We start from the raw sequence: 18,843 nt of genomic DNA, 5'->3' as shown, positions 1-18,843 counted from the left end.
GGTGCATAACCCTGTACTTGCCAACTGGGCGACAAAGCCTTTCCACAGTAAAAACTGTAGTTTTGTATGTTTTACTGTCAGGATATGCAAAGTACATGTCCTGCTTGTGTCATATGTTGCACTCTGCTTGAGGGATTGATAGGCCTGCCAGAGGAGAGAGGCTTACACACATGTCCAGGGGAAGTGGTGGCTCACTATTGCTTTCAATGGTAAAGTCGGGCTAGTAGTGCACAACTGCTCTACTAGTCTGCAGTGGTAGACTAGGGGACTTGTTTTACTTGGGGAATCTCCAGGGTGGCACAACCAGTCCTGCAAGCCCTGGGGTACCATTCTAACATACGTGCCCTGGGTACCAGGGTACCATTTACTAGGGGCTTACAGGTAAGTTTAGAAATTTAAAATTGGGTACAGCCAATTCGACATACACATTAGGGTCAGGGCACTGAGGTCTGGTTAGTAGGCCTCAGTCTGCTACAAAGTCCAGCAGGAGTAGTCCGAAAGCTTGAAAAGAGGCATCTCCTTACAGGAGGCATGGTATTGGCCGACATGAAGCTTCATTTTGCAGTCCTGTATGGCCTTCGGATTAATTTGGACACAGTCCTCACAGGTTGTGGATACATGTTCTGACTCCAAGCACCAGAGGCATCTCTCTTGGGGATCAGCCACAGACATCTGCTTGTTACAGTCCTTACAAGTCTTGAACACTATTTTTGGGAGGCGACATTTACCTTGCACACTGGATTTTAAAACTAAATTAGAAAAATCGGAGTCTCGGATGGAAATCTGGAAGCTCAGAAAGAAAGGAACCGATGCCAGCGCCCACGGGCGGTGCTCAGGAGAACTGCTCTAAACATTTCCATCCGGATCCAGCCTGGTGCAAAGTGAGGAATCTGCAGTTATTTTACAACAATGACCCACCAAGCACAAAAGAACAGTATATTTCAAGCTCCTGGGAATTTTGTTTACAAAGTTACTCAGATTTAATTGCAGCCATTTTATTGAATAGGGCTCTCAACAAGTGCATGCCAGCATAATATTGCCACTAGAGGTCTTGACAAACAGGAGGGAATTCAAAGCTCCATGTTAAGTTAATTTCGTAGGTCTCATTTTTCTGAGCCCCAAATATCTTTTACACTGAGGGGCATCAAGTTCATCCATCTCCCTAATGATTAGGAGCAGTGGAACGCGAATGCCCACAAGTTAGCCACAGAATAATTGCTGCAAAAGGTGCTCATGGTTTCAGGACATCATCATTTCCTTTCCCCTTATTTGACTGGATAAATACACTCAATAACTGAGTCACTTTGACACAATTTGACCACTACAGTTTATATAAACTTCTACATAATTATTTATTGCTGTTTATTCAAAAGTCAGAAAATATATGCAGTACTGTGGAAAAATGATGTTGTTATGTCGTTAGATATTTAGTGTTTAATTAAACAGGTATTATAAAAAGTGGACTGGGATTTACAAAAGCTTGATTGAGTGATGTGTAGTGTGCGTAGCCTCCACTCATATTTATAAAAATGCAAGCAAGAAGAGTATGACAAATATTTTGTTGGTATGGCACAACATTGCATGTAATAGATCAGAGGTTGCAACTCTTAGCCTTTTTCTGTATACGAAGGCTAGTATTGAAAGAGATAATCATTTGGTGTAGGGGCTGATCATCCATATTATATTATATTATATAAATATATATATATATATATATATATATAGATATATACAGATATATATCAAGAAAGAGCTTGCGAGAGTTAGATACATGTAGGAAAGAACAAAATAAAATAACTTAGTGCTTAATAATGGTGTCAGTCCCTACAAACACAACCAGAGAAATATAGGCAAAGGGGAAGATGAAAGCAAGAATTAGAAGGACGTCATATTTGATATATCAGAACCTGATATCGACAAAAAAATGAAATACAAACAAATGATGATAGAGGCCGTGAACAACCTTGAAAAATCTCATAACCAGGAGAGAGATTCATCAACTCTACCCCAAGCAGGGCCAAAATTATTTTTAACTTCCGAAGTAGGGAATCATTACATATGATGGAAAATTCTAAGCAACAAACAGACAAATTCCAACCACAATCCTGCAATATCAGGAGCGTTACCCTGTAGCCAAGCTTGTGCAACCCCAAACTTAACCACGACACTAGTGAAATAAGAAACCTTGGTTAGGTGCAGAGATATGTTAGGCGAGCAGACTAGTATGATTATCTTAGAATCCAGATGAATATTAAATGCTAGTTGGCTTTTCAGTAGGCCAAACATGTCCCCAATATAATTCAACTACAGGGAAGAAGAAAGAGACATGAGATACATCAGCCTCCACACTTTGACAATGAAAGCAAACTGATGTATGTTGGAGGCCCCAATTATGTATTCTATGTTGTGTATAAAACAGATCCTGCAGAACTTTAAAAAAGTCAGTCTTAAGACAAGAAACAGTGAGAATGGTTTGAGAAAGGTGATTAGTTTGTGCAATAACCATAGCAGATATCCCTACCCAATTTTCATGCCCATTTAGTAGACAAATAAATAAATTAAAATTATAAGCCTGGTTCTTACAATTCAGGAAAATCTGATATAACACGTAAAATGGAACAATGTCTTGGTGCCTTGATGACGCTTTCATAAAATTCATTAGGGGCTTTCTACCTCAGTATGGATAAATATTAAAGAAAATGTCTTAGCTGAAAATATCTAAAATATCCAAGTTTCAGAAAACCATATACATTACACAATTCTACAAAAGACAGGATACTCTGTTCTTTTCATAACTGACAGGGATAGATCCTGCTAACATTTAGTAGCTGGCATGCACAAGCCTCGGAAAGAAAGGGTTAAGGCAGAGAGACGTGTATTGCTGAAAAGTAAAATACGGCACAATGACCTAATGGTGTGCCAATTTCAAATGGTGTTAAGGTGAATCAAGATGGCGGAGCAGGGTTGATTCTGTTTGAGTAGGTACTATGGGCCAGATCAAACCCAGCTGGTTTGCCAGCTTTTCTATTAGGGAGAACTAAATAAGGGCTAAGGCTACCCCACACCCCGGATATTTTGGTAATGTGGATTTGCTTTTTACCCTTATTCTGGTTTGGCTCAATTGACTGACTCAGCTCATTCAGCATGACTGAAAAGCTCAGGGTCTGGGTCTCTGATGAATCTCCCTCTTGCTGCATTTGGCTCACTTAGTTTCTGCTCCAAGGTGTCTGAGATACTCATCCGGTTGGCGGGCAGACACGGATGCTGTAGCGACAGTCTGGAATGCCGGTCCCTTGCGGAAGTCCCGGAGGGGTACAGATTGCAGGAAGAGGAGTTCACCCACATTAAATAAACAGCGGGATAGCTAGAGGCTGTACTGGCTCAGACTCAGAAGTCTGTGGTGGGCCAGTCAGAACGGCGTCCACAGCGCCAAGGCACTGAAAGCCCACAAGGAGTCCAATCCTGTTTTTGAGCTGTTCGGAGCAGCTTTGGTGAATGGGATGAAGGAAGAGTTACCTGCACTGGAAGAGGTGATGAAGTGTATTTTGCAACCATCAATCGGAGACTGACAGCTATCGCCATCCAGGCCATATAGGTAAGAAATTTGTCAAACGCGAGTCATACTGAAAAACTAAAAAGATGACCAACATGCTTTGCTATGGGTTCTATGCAAAACACTATAGTTGATTTTTTCAATATTAAAACTGTTGGCTCTTAGGGAGCATCTGCTCTGTCTAAAAGGACCTTGTGTGATACTAGTTTGGATTTGAATCATTTTGGTCTACTCATGTGAACTATCACAACAGAATCAAATTTGGCATCTGTTGTAGGAGGTACTTTGGTTAAGTGTCTAATCATATTTCCAGTATTTCTACTGGTCTAATTAAAGCTAGTATTTCCGAAATATGTTTCTCTATAAGGACCAATCAACTTATTACCGCTGAGCCTAATTCCCTTGCGGAGACTGCTAGTAATAGAAGCTGTTCTCACTAGCAGATCCCATTGTAAAGTCTTAGGCACTATTAAAAGCTGTGAAGGATAGTAGTTTGGGGGTCTTAATCTAGTGCGTTTAAAAATACAAACGTGGGGTTATAATACCTGCTGCTCCCACTTTTGAGGTTTCCAGAGTACAAATGGCTCAGGATAGTAAGCCCCTGGCTCGTTGGGTTTGTCAGGAGAGGCATGAGATGCTGGAGAGTTTCTTCTACCTTTCAGACTTATCCGAAACCAGCAGGCGTGCTTCCTCCTTTGAGCTGGACTTTGAACTTGATACAGAAACCATGTCTGATAAGAAACACGTTAATTGAGAAGGGGGATTTCTCTTTCACACAATAAAGTCCCATAGCATAGGCAACCAGGACTGGGCAGAACAAATTGAGAAAACGGAATTACTGACTGGCCTGGATGACACTTGCCGGCCCTCAAGAGGATGAACTACTGTGACCCAGAAGGGATAGAGCTTACTGCAACTAATGCATTGCAGGTGGATTGAAACACTACGATCCAGCTCACTAATGTTAATTTAGCCCCTTGCCTCCTTCCATCTTGACTGCTCATTTATATGCCAATCAAGAATGGACCTACTACATAGTTGATTAAATGACAGAAGCGTGTTCAACCACACAAGTTACTCGAAATCAAGTTGACCTACATTGAATAATATGGCCTATAAAATTGACAATTTTGAGAAGAGTATGCTTCAGTGTGACCTTAAAGTTTTGGGTATTCTCGAGGGGAACAAGGGAGATTATACAAGAGGATAAACTGTTTACCTGTTCAAACACTGATCTCAGCTAAGCCACTGGGACACAGACTGCCATACAGAAAAGACACACAGGGTGCCACAGTTCCCTAGTGCTATTCTCATCTACCTATGTGGGAAACTATTTTCAAACATTCCATTCACAGCATAACTAATCAGAGTCCCAATCACTTCCAGACAATCTCAAAGTCCGGGTGGGATGGCCTAGATTGGTCTGATTTGAGTGGCCCACAGACCAACACCCTCTCCTCTAAGGGTAGATCACAAAGACCTTCAATGTCGGAGAGGATTCACATTTCTGTGAGGGACCGAACTGCTAAATTAACACCGTAAAAAAACAAAAGACAACACAGTTTTTAAAGGGCGAATCCTGTACTAAGTTATTCAATGATTAAAAAAAGCATAGACATTCCTAATAATTCTGCAGTTATATGCACAGAGCAAAGACTGGGAATGAAGACGCAGGCTTACCTGATATTGGAAGCATCTATCGTACTCTTGATATCATTTATTGAATCTGTCAGTGACTTGAATTCAAAAGAGTTTAGATCACCTCCCTCGGCTAGACACTGTAAAGGAGGAAAAGGCATTTCATAAAGCTGAATGCAAGTTTCAGTCTGTAAAGCATAGCATGTTCCATGTCAGTAGAAAAATAATCAAACTTTTACCGACAACAACGTACTGCCAGTGACATTTCAAATAAATAGAGGAAAACCAGAAGTTTGTAGCTGAGTCTGGTAGCTGAGTCTGGTGGCCCAATGGACTAATGCATCCACTGCAGAAACCTGTATTTGATCACATAGCCACAGGTTCAAATCCCAAAGGGTCCAGTCACCCCTTCATCTTTCAGAGATCAATAAAATGAGAACCATTGAGTTGAGGAACAATAGGCACCTGATATTCAGTGCCAGGATGCCCCAAGGGGCGAACATGTATTTTACAAAGGCATGTGTTGCTAGCTATGCTACTTTTGTAGAAAATTAGGACTTGACTTAATGTATTGTGAGAATTAACAGACCTTGAGAGTTGTAGACCCTGTGGAATAAACACAGATACAGCATTTGTACAAAGTAGAGTATGAGAAGCTATAGGGAAATTATGCTGTTATATTAGGGTATACTGACTTGATATTTACCAGATTAGCTGAAAAAGAAAACAATCTACCTCTGAAGATAATGTGAATGGAGCAATATAGATAGAATTCCCTTTGGTTATGCTAGGAGAGATTTCGACACAACCAGTTTATTTTCATGTTAGATTAAACTAAATAAAATCATGAACTGAAGTTATCATATTAACAATAATTCACAGGATTTAATTACATCAATAGATAACTGATCAAACCCTGTTTTTGGTGCTCCCTGCCTTGCATATCCTGTTCTTTTCATCTGCATACTAAGTCACACCATGCCAAGTGACCCCCTTCTATGGGGGCTGGGGGGAGCAGGTTTGAGAAACTAACATTGCAAGTAAGAAAATTAGTTACTTACCTGTAACTGTAGTTCTCCAGTATTGGAATCTTTCATAGATTCACATGCTTGAATCATTACCCGTCGTTGAGATGGGAGCCCCTGGTACAATTACACAAGTAGTGTTGAAATATAGTAATACAAGGGCCCTAGGCCTCTTCAATCTACCATAGTCATTTTAAGAAAAAGGACCAAACTTTAGCATCCACCAATCAGACAACACCACCCTTATGTGAAAGTGAGCTTCTCCAGGGAGGCGGGTGGGTCGCATGTGAATCTATTAAAGATTCCAATACTGGAGAACTACAGTTACAGGTCAGTAACTAATTTTCTTACTCCAGTATTGGAACTTTCATAGATTCACATGCTTGAATCAGAGTAGAGAGCAGTACTTATGCACATTGGAACATTGTAGCCATGTATGTCACAAAACGCCTGCGTATAGAATACATACACATATATATAAAGCAATACATCAAATAAAATATTGTCTGTTAACCCCATCCTTACTTCTCTCGCTTTTCTCTTCTTTTCTTTTTTTCCTAACATAAGCATTGGATCCGTATCCAAAAGTAACAGACATAAACAATGTGCATACCTGATCTAGGATGGAGGGATGAAAGAGATGGCTCACCTTCACCTGAAGAGGTTCCTGAGGACTGCCTGACCCACTGCTACCTCTCCCTGAGAGTGCTTCCAAGCAGTAATGTCTTGTAAATGTATGGCAGCTTTTCCATGTCGCTGCTCTGCAAAAGTCTTGCAGGGGAACCACCGCAAACAGTGCTGCTGAGGAAGAAACTGCCCGCGTAGAGTGAGCACGGACCGATGAATGCAGTTGTTTGCCCGCTGCTTGATGGCAGAAACGAATGGCTGAGGAGATCCATCTGGCTATACTCTGCTCGGAGAGCGGTTGACCTTGTCTGGGTGCACTGTAAGCTATGAACAATTGATTGGAGCGGCGAAAGGACTTAGTTCTGTCCAGGTAGAATTTAACACATCTCTTAATGTCTTTGGAGTGTAATGTTCTTTCCGCAGGAGCAGATGGATATGGAAAAAAGGTTTAAAAACTAAGGGCTCGTTCATGTGGAAATCCGAAGGGACCTTTGGGATGAAATTTCGGGTTCATGCATAGCAGTAATCTGTCTTGTTTGATCTGCAAGAATGGCTCCTGTATGGAGAGGGCCTGTATCTCACTGACCCGTCTGGCTGATGTGAGAGCCACCAGTAAAGCAACCTTCCAAGACAGGAATTTCAGAGAAGCACGATGGATCGGTTCAAACGGATGCTTCATTAACTGTGCTAGAACAATATTCAGGTTCCACAAGGGAGGAGGAGGTCTGAATGGAGGAAAGACCCTGAAAAAAGTCCTTTAAAAAATTGTTTGATTAATCTAGAGGAATACAGTGAAGGTGAAGAGCCTGAACGCCTGTATGATGCTACTGCCGCCAGATGCACCTTTATGGAGGAATGCGCCAGGCCTGATTGCGCTAAATGCAATAAATAAGGCAATAATTGTTCCGATGGTGAGGACAGTGGATCAATTTGCCGCTGGTGACACCAGAAACAAAATCTTTTCCATTTGCAAGAATAAGCCTTATTAGTGCTATCTGCTTTAGCTCTGGACAAAATGTCCCTACATTCCTGTGGAATATTCAGATGTGCAAACTCCCTGTGCTCAGGAGCCATGCTGACAATCGCATCGACTGAGGATCCGGGTGCGATATTTGCCCTTTGTTCATTGTTAGGAACTGCAGAGACGGTTTCAGTGGAAAGGCCAGTATGGAGCTATCAATATCAGGGTGCACGGCTCTGCTTTCATGTTCGTGGGGACTCTTGGGATCAATGGAATTGGAGGAACGGTGTAAGCAAAGATGCCGGACCAAGCTATGGAAAACGCATTCCTCCAAGATCCCTTTTGGAGATGACAGCTTGCGAAGTACTGGCATTTGGCATTCTACTTGCTGGCGAACAGGTCGATTTTGGGCGTTCCCCCACTGGGAAAAGATGTAATCCACTGTGGACTGGTCCAGCTCCCATTCGTGGCAGCTCGATCTTTGTCTGCTGAGCGAGTCCAGTATCTTGTTCTCTATCCTCGGCAGATGCAACGCTGTGAGTCTGATGCCTTGCTACGAGGACCAATTACACATTTTTTGGGCTTCCCTGGAGAGGGTAAGAGATCTCGTGCCTCCTTGTTTGTTGAGGTAATGCTTCGTAGTGGTGTTGTCTGTTCTTATTACTACGTCTGATCCCGCTATCTTCGGAAAAAAAGCCTGCAAAGCGAGATAAACTGCTCTGAGCTCTAGCAGATTGATGTGCATCGCCCTCAACTCTAGTGGCCACTTGCCACTTACTTTAAGATATTGCAAAATGGCTCCTCAGCCCTCCAGAGAGGCGTCTGTAGTGATAGTCCACGGAACTGGATGATGTAGAAAAGGAAAGGCCGTCAGACAGATGATGCTTTTGAGACCACCATGTCAGAGCTTTGACTATTGCTGGGGTTATGCTTATCCGATCTTCAAAGCTTCCTGAAATCTGGAGCCATTGAAGGTTGAGTTGCTCCTGTAGCGGTCGCATTTTTAGTCTGCAGAGAGGAACCAGAGGTATGCATGATGACATCATGCCCAACAAGGATTTGAAAAGGCGAACTGAAACGTAGTTTCTTCCCTGTATTGACTCTGCTAGATTCAGTAACTTCTGTCTCTCTACTGTGGGACACGCCATGGTGGATTGAGTGTCCAGGTTTGCCCCTAAAAAGGTGATACTGCGTGATGGTAGAGGCTTGGACTTCTCCCAGTTGATGGTGAGGCCTAAACTGTTGAGTAAGGAAACACACCTTCTTGTTGATCTGCGCGCTCCTGCGTAGGTGTTTGCTTTTATCAGCCAATCGTTGAGATATGGGAATAGCTGGTGTTTTCTCCTCCTGAGGAAAGCTGCAATTGGCGCTGGGCATATGGTAAATATCCTGGGAGCTGACTTTAGGCCAAAAGGGAGGACACGAAATTGAAAATGGCTTCCGGCTACCATGAATCTCAGGTATTGTCTGTGGGTTGGGTGGATGGGAATGTGGAAATATGCGTCTTTTAGGTCTAGTGGAGACATGAAATCTCCCTGGTTCAGTCGCAGGAGGACATCCTGTAGGCTTATCATGAGGAACGACTGCTTTTTTAAGTAGACGTTTAATTCTCTTAGGTCGAAGATCGGCCTCCAGTCCTTCCAATTCTTGCGAATGAGAAAGAACCTGGAATAAAACCCCCTTCCTTTCTGTGACAGAGGTACTTTCTCTATAGCTCTTTTGAGGAGCATCTTGTTGATCTCCCTTTTGAGCTGTTCTGGATACCTTGATGGAGTCCTGCGAGGAGGATTGGAGGGAGGTAGTTGGATAAACTCCAGAGTGTGGCCCTGTTTCACTAATTGGAGGACCCACTTGTCTGATGTGATGACTTGCCATTGCTTGAGAAACAGGGATATCTTTCCGCCTAAAACCAAAGGAGGAGGGTTGGATGTAGCCGGAGCCTTGGATGTATCAGGCTCTATGAGCCGAGTCCTTAGCAGGGCGAGTTGAGCGTCCGCTAGTGGCAGATCTTCCATAAGTTGCTTGTGGTGGTTGTCTTTGTGGGTAGTATTGACGGAACTGCTGAGAGGAGGAAGGATAAGTTGAGTATCTAGATTGCTGATAGCCTCCTCTATATGAAGGCAGTCCACATCCTCTAGCTCGAAAGGAAGGCTTCCGAAACTGGAGAGTCCCTAACGATCTTGCTGTATCTGTGTCGGATTCGATAGATTGTAAGGCCTCATCAATATGTTTACTAAATAATGCTTAGCCATCGAAAGGTAGGTCTAAAATCTTATTCTGTACCTCAGGCCGGAATGATGTAGCCTTTAGCCAGCCTTGTCTCCTAAGTACAGCCGCACCTGCGAGCTGGCGAAAGGCAGTTGTGGCTATGTACATTGAACAGTCTATGAGCTCAGCTGACATGCGCTGACCTTCCTGCAACGTCTGCCTTGCCTCTGATCTTCCATCCTCCAGCAACTGGTCAATATGCAGGGCGATGTCTGCCCATAGCGGTCTGTCATACCTGGCTAACACCGCTAGGGAGTTAGCAGCTCTTATCACTAGACTAGCCATCGACAAGAACTTCTTTCCAATATTGTCTAGCCGTCTACCCTCTTTGTCTGGAGGTGCAGAAATCGGAGCAGACGGATTCTTGGACTTCCTCTGTGCCTCCTGGGCCACCACCGAGTCCGGATGAGGATGACCAATTAGACATGCTGGGGCATCCTCTGGTGCCCTGTATTTTTTATCTAGTCGAGGCAGTACTGCTGTGACAGTACCGGGGTTATGCATCACTTTTAACCCTTCTTCCCATAAGTAGGTGACCAGTGGAATAGAGCGCAAAGATTTCTGGAACGGCTCTTTAAAATCACATAGGAAGCAATCTATTTGCTTGGACGGCATTGGCTAAGCGAAACTTTTAGCTGCCCTCTCCAGAAGATTATCAAATCCCCTCAATGTCGTCTGGAGGTGAATCCACCTTTGACTGGGAAGGAGGAGGAGGAGGAATAATGTATTCATCCCACTCCGAATGAGTGTCAAGGAGCTCCCCTTCTTCCTGATCACCTTCCGACATGTCAGTGTCCTGAGGTAAAGTCATATCCGGCGTGGCCACATTTGTTAATGGCAATGAGGTCGGTCTCTGAGGTGGAGTGGTAACCCCGGAGACGGCGGAGGTTGATCCCCTTGCGGAGGAAAACACCTACTGTAATCAGCCAGCAACACCCAGAGGTCAGATAGCAAAGGGGTTGGAATGTATGCCCCTTCCTGATATTGTTGATCTCTTCCATAGTACTGAGGGTCATAAGTTTCATCAAATTAGTCTTCGTCCTGATATTTGACGTTCAATTGAGAGGGGCTATGGGCTGTTCCAAATGGACCCTCGTCGTCTGACTCTTCATCCCCCTCTAACAAGTGAACTGGTATGAGAGGGGTCACCTTACTAGGTGAGGTGTGCTTTGGGGTAAGTCTTTCTTGTTTTTTATGTTGTTTTTCCCTCGATGTTGTCGTCGACAGCGCAGATATAGTCGTCGCCGACGACGAACGCATGGAGCTCTTGATCGTCGACAGCCTTACCGAAGAGTCTACCGTCGACGAGGCTGTCGACGATGGTAAAGTAGATACCGTTGTTACCGCCGTCGTCGATGATGATGATGAGGTGTAGATCTTCGTCGACGATGACGTCGTCGATGCTGGGGCACTTCGACTATGTCGTCGTCCCAACTGTCGTTGACAGTGGAAGTCGTTGATGACGGTGGAAAAACACTTGTTGACGATGAGTCCGTCGTCGATGGTACATTCTTAGCTGCAGAAGTAGATTAGGGCCTTTTGAAAGGCACAGATGGTGGTACAGAGGATGACTTCTTATGCCTTTCATAACTACTGGCATGACCTCTCTCCCCTTTCCTGGAAGATTTATGAGGTGAAGTAGAGGGGCTGCGGCCCTTGTAAGACCCTAAGGCAGTCTTTTTGTGGGCTTTTCTTGATTGTTGGGAAGGAGATCTTGTGTCTGATCTCACCCTTTTTGATGACTTTTTGGATGTTGAAGAATCATCACTATCAGAGTCAGAGACTGGATTATCTCTATACTTACGTTTCTGCAGCCAAATCAATAATCTGCCATCTCTATCCTTAAGAGTCTTAGAGGAAAAAGTACGACAAACCTTACAGTCCTTGGTTAAGTGGTCTGGATAGAGGCAGTATATGCAATCCTGATGAGGGTCTTCAGAATGCAGTCTTTTCTTACCACAAGTTTTGCAATTTCTGAATAAACCCTTCTTCTCCTTGTCAGACATGTTGCAGGTGTTAACCCCAATGAGTCAAAACAAGGTTTAGCAGAGGAAAAAATAGCTTCAAGCTAATCCAAAGGTGTGAAGAAAGAGCAGAACTCTGAGGAGACTCCCTAGCACGACGTGCAGTAGAAAGTATGAAGTGCTGGAGCTTCTCTCAGGAGGATTCTAGAGGGTGGTGTTGTCTGATTGGTGGATGCTCAAGTTTGGTCCTTTTTCTTAAAATGACTATGATAGACTATTAAATTGAAGAGGCCTAGGGCCTTTGTATTAATATATTTCAACACTACTTGTGTAATTGTACCAGGGGCTCCCATCTCGACGACGGGGAATGATTCAAGCATGTGAATCTAAAGTTCCAATACTGCAGTAACATCCAGAATGCAACAGCATTTGACAGTTAAAACTTTTAAAGAAAAGTACAAAAAAATCCCATCCCTTCACATGTTGGTGAACAAAGTCCTCATTAAACTGACTAATAAGATATTAACCAAGTGAATTTGTGAAATAATATACCTCTTCCTATCAGACACACAAGCTAGCCTCCCACCTCATACTTGGACACAATAATATCTAATCAACCTATTATGAGGGCAACCAAATATGCGGAAGGGGTACAAGCCACCAGTCTATGAAGGGGGTGCTCTCTGTATCAACAGATAGCCACAAAAGGGTTTCCATGAATATCCCCTCATGTCCAGTTTTGCATCTTAGCCAACAAGCTAACTACTACAACTGGAAGGTTTCAGAGAGATATTTTTAAATGTATATATGTAGTATACAATGTTTTCTCCTTCCAAGGTGCAGCATCCAAGGTCCCACTCTTCACCTGAAGAACCAGATCAGACAATTGTGACTTATCCTACCTCGCTCCAAAAGCCTAGTATGAACAGCCCCTGCACAACAGAGCCTCCTAGTCTTGAATTCAGCAACAAAACTGAAGTCTTGGCTCTTCACCTAGCTCTGACCCTGGCTCGGCCCATACAGCTCCTGCTAGAGCATCAGGATACCCTCTCAGGTGAGTTGGGTGCTATACAAATACACATAGAACACCAGACTAGGAGAAAGGAGAAGGGTGATGAAAAGCTAAAATTAAAAAAAGCTTCTTATTCTTATGGAACAGTGCAAAGCTCAAGATGCGGTGGAGACCCAAAGGAATGGTGTTGCAGAGGGTTAGTCCCTGCATTCAAAACGTCCAATCACCACATCTGGAATGTTTAAAACTAGGACCTCAAAGAGAAACTGTATTCAAAAGGCCGGTAGCGACAAAAGCAGTGATTAAGTCTGAGAGGAATTTAGGGCCTAGAGAGAACCTTAAACTGCATGTGATCTAGAATTAATAGATAGTGTAAGATAAGGCATGTCCTTTCACAGAAACACAGTCAAAGCCCTTGAGGATGCACATAAACAGAACTGCCAGGGTTTGAAGACTCTGTAAATGGCGCTGGCCTGGAATTCCGGATAAATAATACAAAAGAAGTAGTGCGCATTCATACCACTATAGCATACACAGATGATGCTACTCACTGACTAGATGGATTTAACTGCAAGAAGGGGAGTGTTGTATGTAAGAGATTTAACTGTATAAAAGTCTGTAATCCAATCAATCAATCAATCAATTTATAAAGCGTGCTACTCACCTGCTAGGGTCTCAAGGCGCTGAAGGGGGGTGGAGTGGTGGTATGGGTGGGGAGGAGGTTACTGTTTGAACAGCCATGTCTTCAGTTTTTGTTCTGAAGAGCAGGAGATCCTGGGGACTAAATAATGGTTATCCATTCAGATATTTGCTAAGTGGCCACATAGAAACTGCTTAAACCATGAATATCAGGAGAAGAGAGTGAGCTGCTGTTCCCTTAGGTGAAATAAGGTCTAACACCTTCGGCAAAAGTTGATATGCTACTATGCACATTGGGACCCATCTGAAATGGACTGCTGGCAAATGGCCTTCCAATTTTAAGTACTGGCAAGGACATGTCACCTCCACTAAAAGACAAAGGGATTTGCAAATAGAAACTCTGAACCATCCCTGGGTTGAAACGACAACACTGTTCATCTGCATGCCAATGATGTGGGAGTTTCAAATTAGCTGGAGAATCAATACAGGTGATAGTGGCATCCTGTCCCCGGGTTTGATACAAAACAGACTGCAACAGTCTTTATGGTGCTACAGCAAAGGTCTCCTGTGCAGAAGGGTATGAGACCCCAAAAGAGGAATGAAGCCATCAACTCAAACGAAGGAGGGAGTGAGCCAAATGGATCAGGTTGCTAGAAAATCATAACTTCATTGCCTGAATGTCTTGCATTCTCTCTAGTGGAGCAAGGCTTGGAGTAGAGTGGTGTTTAGGATCGTCCAGAGCACTTTTATCTTCTGAATGCAGGTGGAATCTCCTGGCAGTGCATTATAGACCTATTTCATCATTTTCACTTAGATAATCATGGACTTGCAGCTAATAGCACTACACCACCTGCAGTCAATAATTAAGAATGTTTAAGGATACATCAGATTTCAGCCTGCGGACTACAACGTTTTTTAGATGAAGAACGTAGAGGAAAACCCTGTTAGAATAAGATCATGTTGTCTAGCGTATCAAGTTTTGTTCCACCAGACAGCAAGAGTTATACACTTTAGTGTCTATCCTTCAATAACTGGCATTTTTTTATTTCTTTAGATAAACCCCAAGTAGTTATCAATACTTATGCAACATAACAGAAAGATGAATTGATTTGAATAACACCTATTACAATCTTCAAAGAAGGAGGTAATTTGGAATAACTACTTCTTCGTGACAACGCTAACTGATTCAGAACTGAATGTGCAACCCCATTTTAAAAAAGAGATAATAAAGCCCTGCCAGCAGAGGATTAAAACATTTTTCTCACTTGTTAAATATGCAAAACGTTGATCAACATTATTGTGATAAAACCAGTAACAGAGCATTACCATGGTCTGAAAAGATGACTTACCTTTATCTGTAAAAGTATTGCTGTAAGTCTAGAGATGAGGTCAGTCAGGCTTTCGTTTTCAACACAAGCCTGACCAGTTATTGTTGAGTTTGCTTGTCGGACCATCTCCTGGGCTTCCTCCTCACACCTTCGCCTCATATCTGTTGGCTGGTCAGCTGGCTGAAGGCCTTGGTCTGGTGCAAGCTGAGCAAAGGTAATGAAAGGAACGCATTTCAATATTATTATTTATATGTTAATTAATACACAGTCAAGCAATCATGTAATTAATAAGGTCCAATGCTAGGCAACTACATTCTAAACATACAAAAACAGCTCTATTTTTGTGCTACTGGACATCTGCAGCTTGATATTAATCTTCGGGGATAACGGAGGTACACAACAGAAAGATGCTACACTTAGCAAAATATAATGCAAAGGCATTTAATTTCTTAGTCACACCTTTTCATCAGATCGAATGTTAGTACAGGGCTGCTTGCAAAAGGTTTCAAACGCATACTAAAGCTGAACAAAATCAGCGATACCAGGGACATCCACATGCATTCTTGAAGAGCATCAATGAACAGTGGGACTTACGTGTACAGTAAAATCATGATGATATCTAATTAACAAAATAAGTACCTAGTGTTTCATAAACAAGTTAGTGACTTTAAATATTATTGGTGTACGCATATCAACACAGTCCATAGCTATTAAAAAAAAAACTTCTAAAACTGTATGCACCATTATATCAAGTTATGTACTGTGTTACTATACTGCAAAAAAGCTGTTCCAGGTAATCAGAAGAGGAAACATATTCCATTGTAACTTAATTGATCCTATAATTCTTTGATTTCCATAAGTTATGGTTTTACATTTTGGGGCATTAGCAGTGAGATCCCTGGCAGCCGTAACTGACTTGAAATTGAGAGAAGAGGCATTTAAAATTTTTAGTACTTGCTACAAAAACTATATCAACAGCATACAACCAACAATTCTAGAACTTTCTCTCCTCTTGGAATGAGAACATACACTGTGATTTAACCTAAAAGTTGGTCCAATCAAATAGCTGAAAGGAACCTGTGGTAAATCGCTCCCTTGGTAAAAACATCTTGAAGGAAATTATCATATTTTGTGTGATGTACCACCAGCTTTTTGTCCTACCTGTTTTGCTGGCTCTAGAACTCTGTGAACTTTATGCCTGCTAAACAGTAGTAAAGTGCCTGCACTCCCCCTTTAAGCAAACTGAATTGGTATGCTCCTGTCATATTCAACTTACCCATAAATCCATAGTATAAGGTACAACATGTACTCAAGTCCTGTAAGCTAAATGTCACTAGTGGACTGCAGCACCTATTGTGCCATTCACTACAGTGACAGTGTAAGATGCAGCCTAACTGTGGCAGTGCAAAACTGCAATTCGACCTGCCAAAATAAACCCTTTTGACAGGCCATAGCCTTCCTTTTAAATATAAGTCACTCGTATGTAGGCCTTACAGCCCATAAGGCAGGGTGCATGGTATTTAAAAGTAGGACCTGTAAAAATGTAACGTTAACATCTCCTTACAGTGACTAGCCCCCAAAAGCTATTTTCAAAGTAGAAATGCTGGCTGGCCTAAAGAGGAACACTGGGAAGTAATATTAAATATTAATTCTGCTATCTCAGTGAAGGTACCAGATAGAAGTGGAATTAAACTGTTACTTTTAATATATATTAAAACCTTGATTCAATAGCAAAACTGGGTTTTTAAATAAATAGAAAGGGGAAAAAGTACTTTTGGAAAGTTACCTTTTTCCTGCTTAAAGCCTCTGGTGGAAAATTTGCAATACGCCTCAGCTGCAGTCCTTGGAATGCTCAAGCCTTGACTAGTGCATGAAAACTGCTCCCAAAGCAGAGGTGAAGGCCTGGTGTGGGAAGCACTTTTGTTCTTCTGGCAGCATTACCATTTGGGCTGTACCCACATGACTGACTTCAAAGGCGTCTCCCAATGTGACAGGCAGATGTAAGATAATACTTATACAGACTCTTTCTTTTGCTTCCCTAGTCAGACATACATCAAAACCAGTGGGAGGAGAGCTGTCCTAAGAACTGGTTTGTACAGAACACGAAGAAGGGATTTATGCAGAGACTGTTTAGGGAAGAGACAGGAGTCACTCCCCAACCAGAAGCTGGCCAGACATAAATATGATACCCCTGTACCTTCCTCAGATCAGTACTGGACCTCATGAATATCAGAAGAGGTCTGAACCTACTGTCTGACTTGAGAGGAGCCCTGAATGACTAGACCTGTTCCCTCATGTATCCAGGACAAAGAAGAGGACTCCAAGGGGCATAATGCTGACCACCTGTTCATGCAACAGGGACGCAACAAGCTACAAGAGACCTTTTCTGCAATTTTCCATCTAGCCAGTTCCTATCTGACCAGTTTCAACTGGACCTGCCCTGGAAACTGCTGGTGGCCTCTGCAGGGATTTTTACTGGGTTGTGTTTTGGATTTATAAATGTTTTGGTACATAATAAATACTTTACATATTGCCACTAAGTTAAGCTTGTCAGCTCTGTGCCATAACACTTAGGGACTGAGCTCAGGTTAATTTAGTGACTTTAATGTTTCATTTTAACAAGGACTGAATTTATTACTTAAGGTGGGAAGACACCCACCTTTACTAATAACTCAGTTTCTTACACACCTGATAGCAGCTAATTTGTTTGATAAGTTTCCATTCAAGTAAAATAGAAGTGTCAAGTGTCCTTAACAATCCCTAATAGTTTACTATTGGGCGGTACAGACTTTAGTGTTAAATAACTGGTTGTGCGGGAGTGGGCAGACCCCGCCTTTAGGGCAATGGCCTCACTGATCGGCTTGGAAAATCTTATGGGCATGCTCTACAGCATGCCAATCCCTCACTTGCTGACTGAGATCACCAAGGTAGTCTTCCTGGCATGTTGAGCTGTCCTGAAGTGGACAGGTTGGGATCGGCGAATAATATTTTGGGACCCTACATTGAGTGAGCAGATGGCTGGACCAATTAGCAAGACTCAATGTGTTTAAGGGGAGGGATAGTATCTGCATTTCCCGACTGGGTGACATCTGGTTGGACGACCAGAAGAAATCCTTCCAGAACCTCCAGAGTTTCCCCTTCACAAATCTTAATTCTTCTGATCACTTCAACACCGTCATGAGCTCTATGGGCACAGGGAGGAGCTAGTCGCAGTTCCAGAATATAACCCCTTGGAGGCCCAGCTACTCATGAGCCCACTGGCTAAAGGAGGAATCTCCCAGATCTGTAGCGCCCCAGGTAAATCATTCTCCAAGTACACTGACGTAATAAATGGAGCGAAGAGAAGGGTGGCTGCGCCTGCTGGACGAGGAGGACTGGAGGGAGCCATGCATGACACCACAGACCTTAGCTATTTCAGCTCGGCTGCGTCTTGTCCAACTGACTTACCTCCACTGCACATATTACATGATCAAGCGCTTGTAGAGACCACAAACTCCCCCTTCCCACCTGTACTAAATGTGTGGGTGACAGATTTTTTTTTTTCACATGGTCTGGGTGTGTCCAATCATCCAGAGGTATTGGCTGTCTATATTTATCCACCTTGTCAGAGATCCTGGGACAGAGCCTTGACGCTTCACCAAGGGTTGTACTGTTGGGACTGGGGGGAAGACGAATTCTGATGGGACTGGGAATTTTTTTAAGCAGAGAGAGATGTGGCTAAACACTGAGATCTCCAAAGGCCCCCATGAAAAAGAAGTGGAGGGCAGGCAGTGAACCATCTGCAAATTTGGAGGAACAGATTTACTTAGCTTGAGGCTGCACCAGGCC

At 42.9% G+C, this 18,843-nt stretch overlaps 1 protein-coding gene across 2 annotated transcripts in view; it reads right to left on the bottom strand.

The window, feature by feature from the left end:
* The window catches only part of LIN9 (lin-9 DREAM MuvB core complex component), a 328,489-nt gene that overhangs the window by 35,519 nt on the left and 274,127 nt on the right, over nucleotides 1-18,843 (bottom strand). For both annotated transcript variants that reach the window (XM_069236171.1, XM_069236170.1), the window contains 2 exons: nucleotides 15,037-15,219; nucleotides 5,234-5,331 (listed from right to left, as the gene is read on the bottom strand). In XM_069236171.1, coding sequence (XP_069092272.1) covers nucleotides 5,234-5,331; nucleotides 15,037-15,219 — 281 coding nt within the window. The remainder of the gene's footprint in view (nucleotides 1-5,233; nucleotides 5,332-15,036; nucleotides 15,220-18,843) is intronic.

The sequence above is a fragment of the Pleurodeles waltl genome, chromosome 5 (genome assembly GCF_031143425.1).
Source record: "Pleurodeles waltl isolate 20211129_DDA chromosome 5, aPleWal1.hap1.20221129, whole genome shotgun sequence".
Taxonomy (NCBI): Eukaryota; Metazoa; Chordata; class Amphibia; order Caudata; family Salamandridae; genus Pleurodeles; species Pleurodeles waltl.
This window is presented reverse-complemented; position numbering and strand designations above follow the sequence as displayed.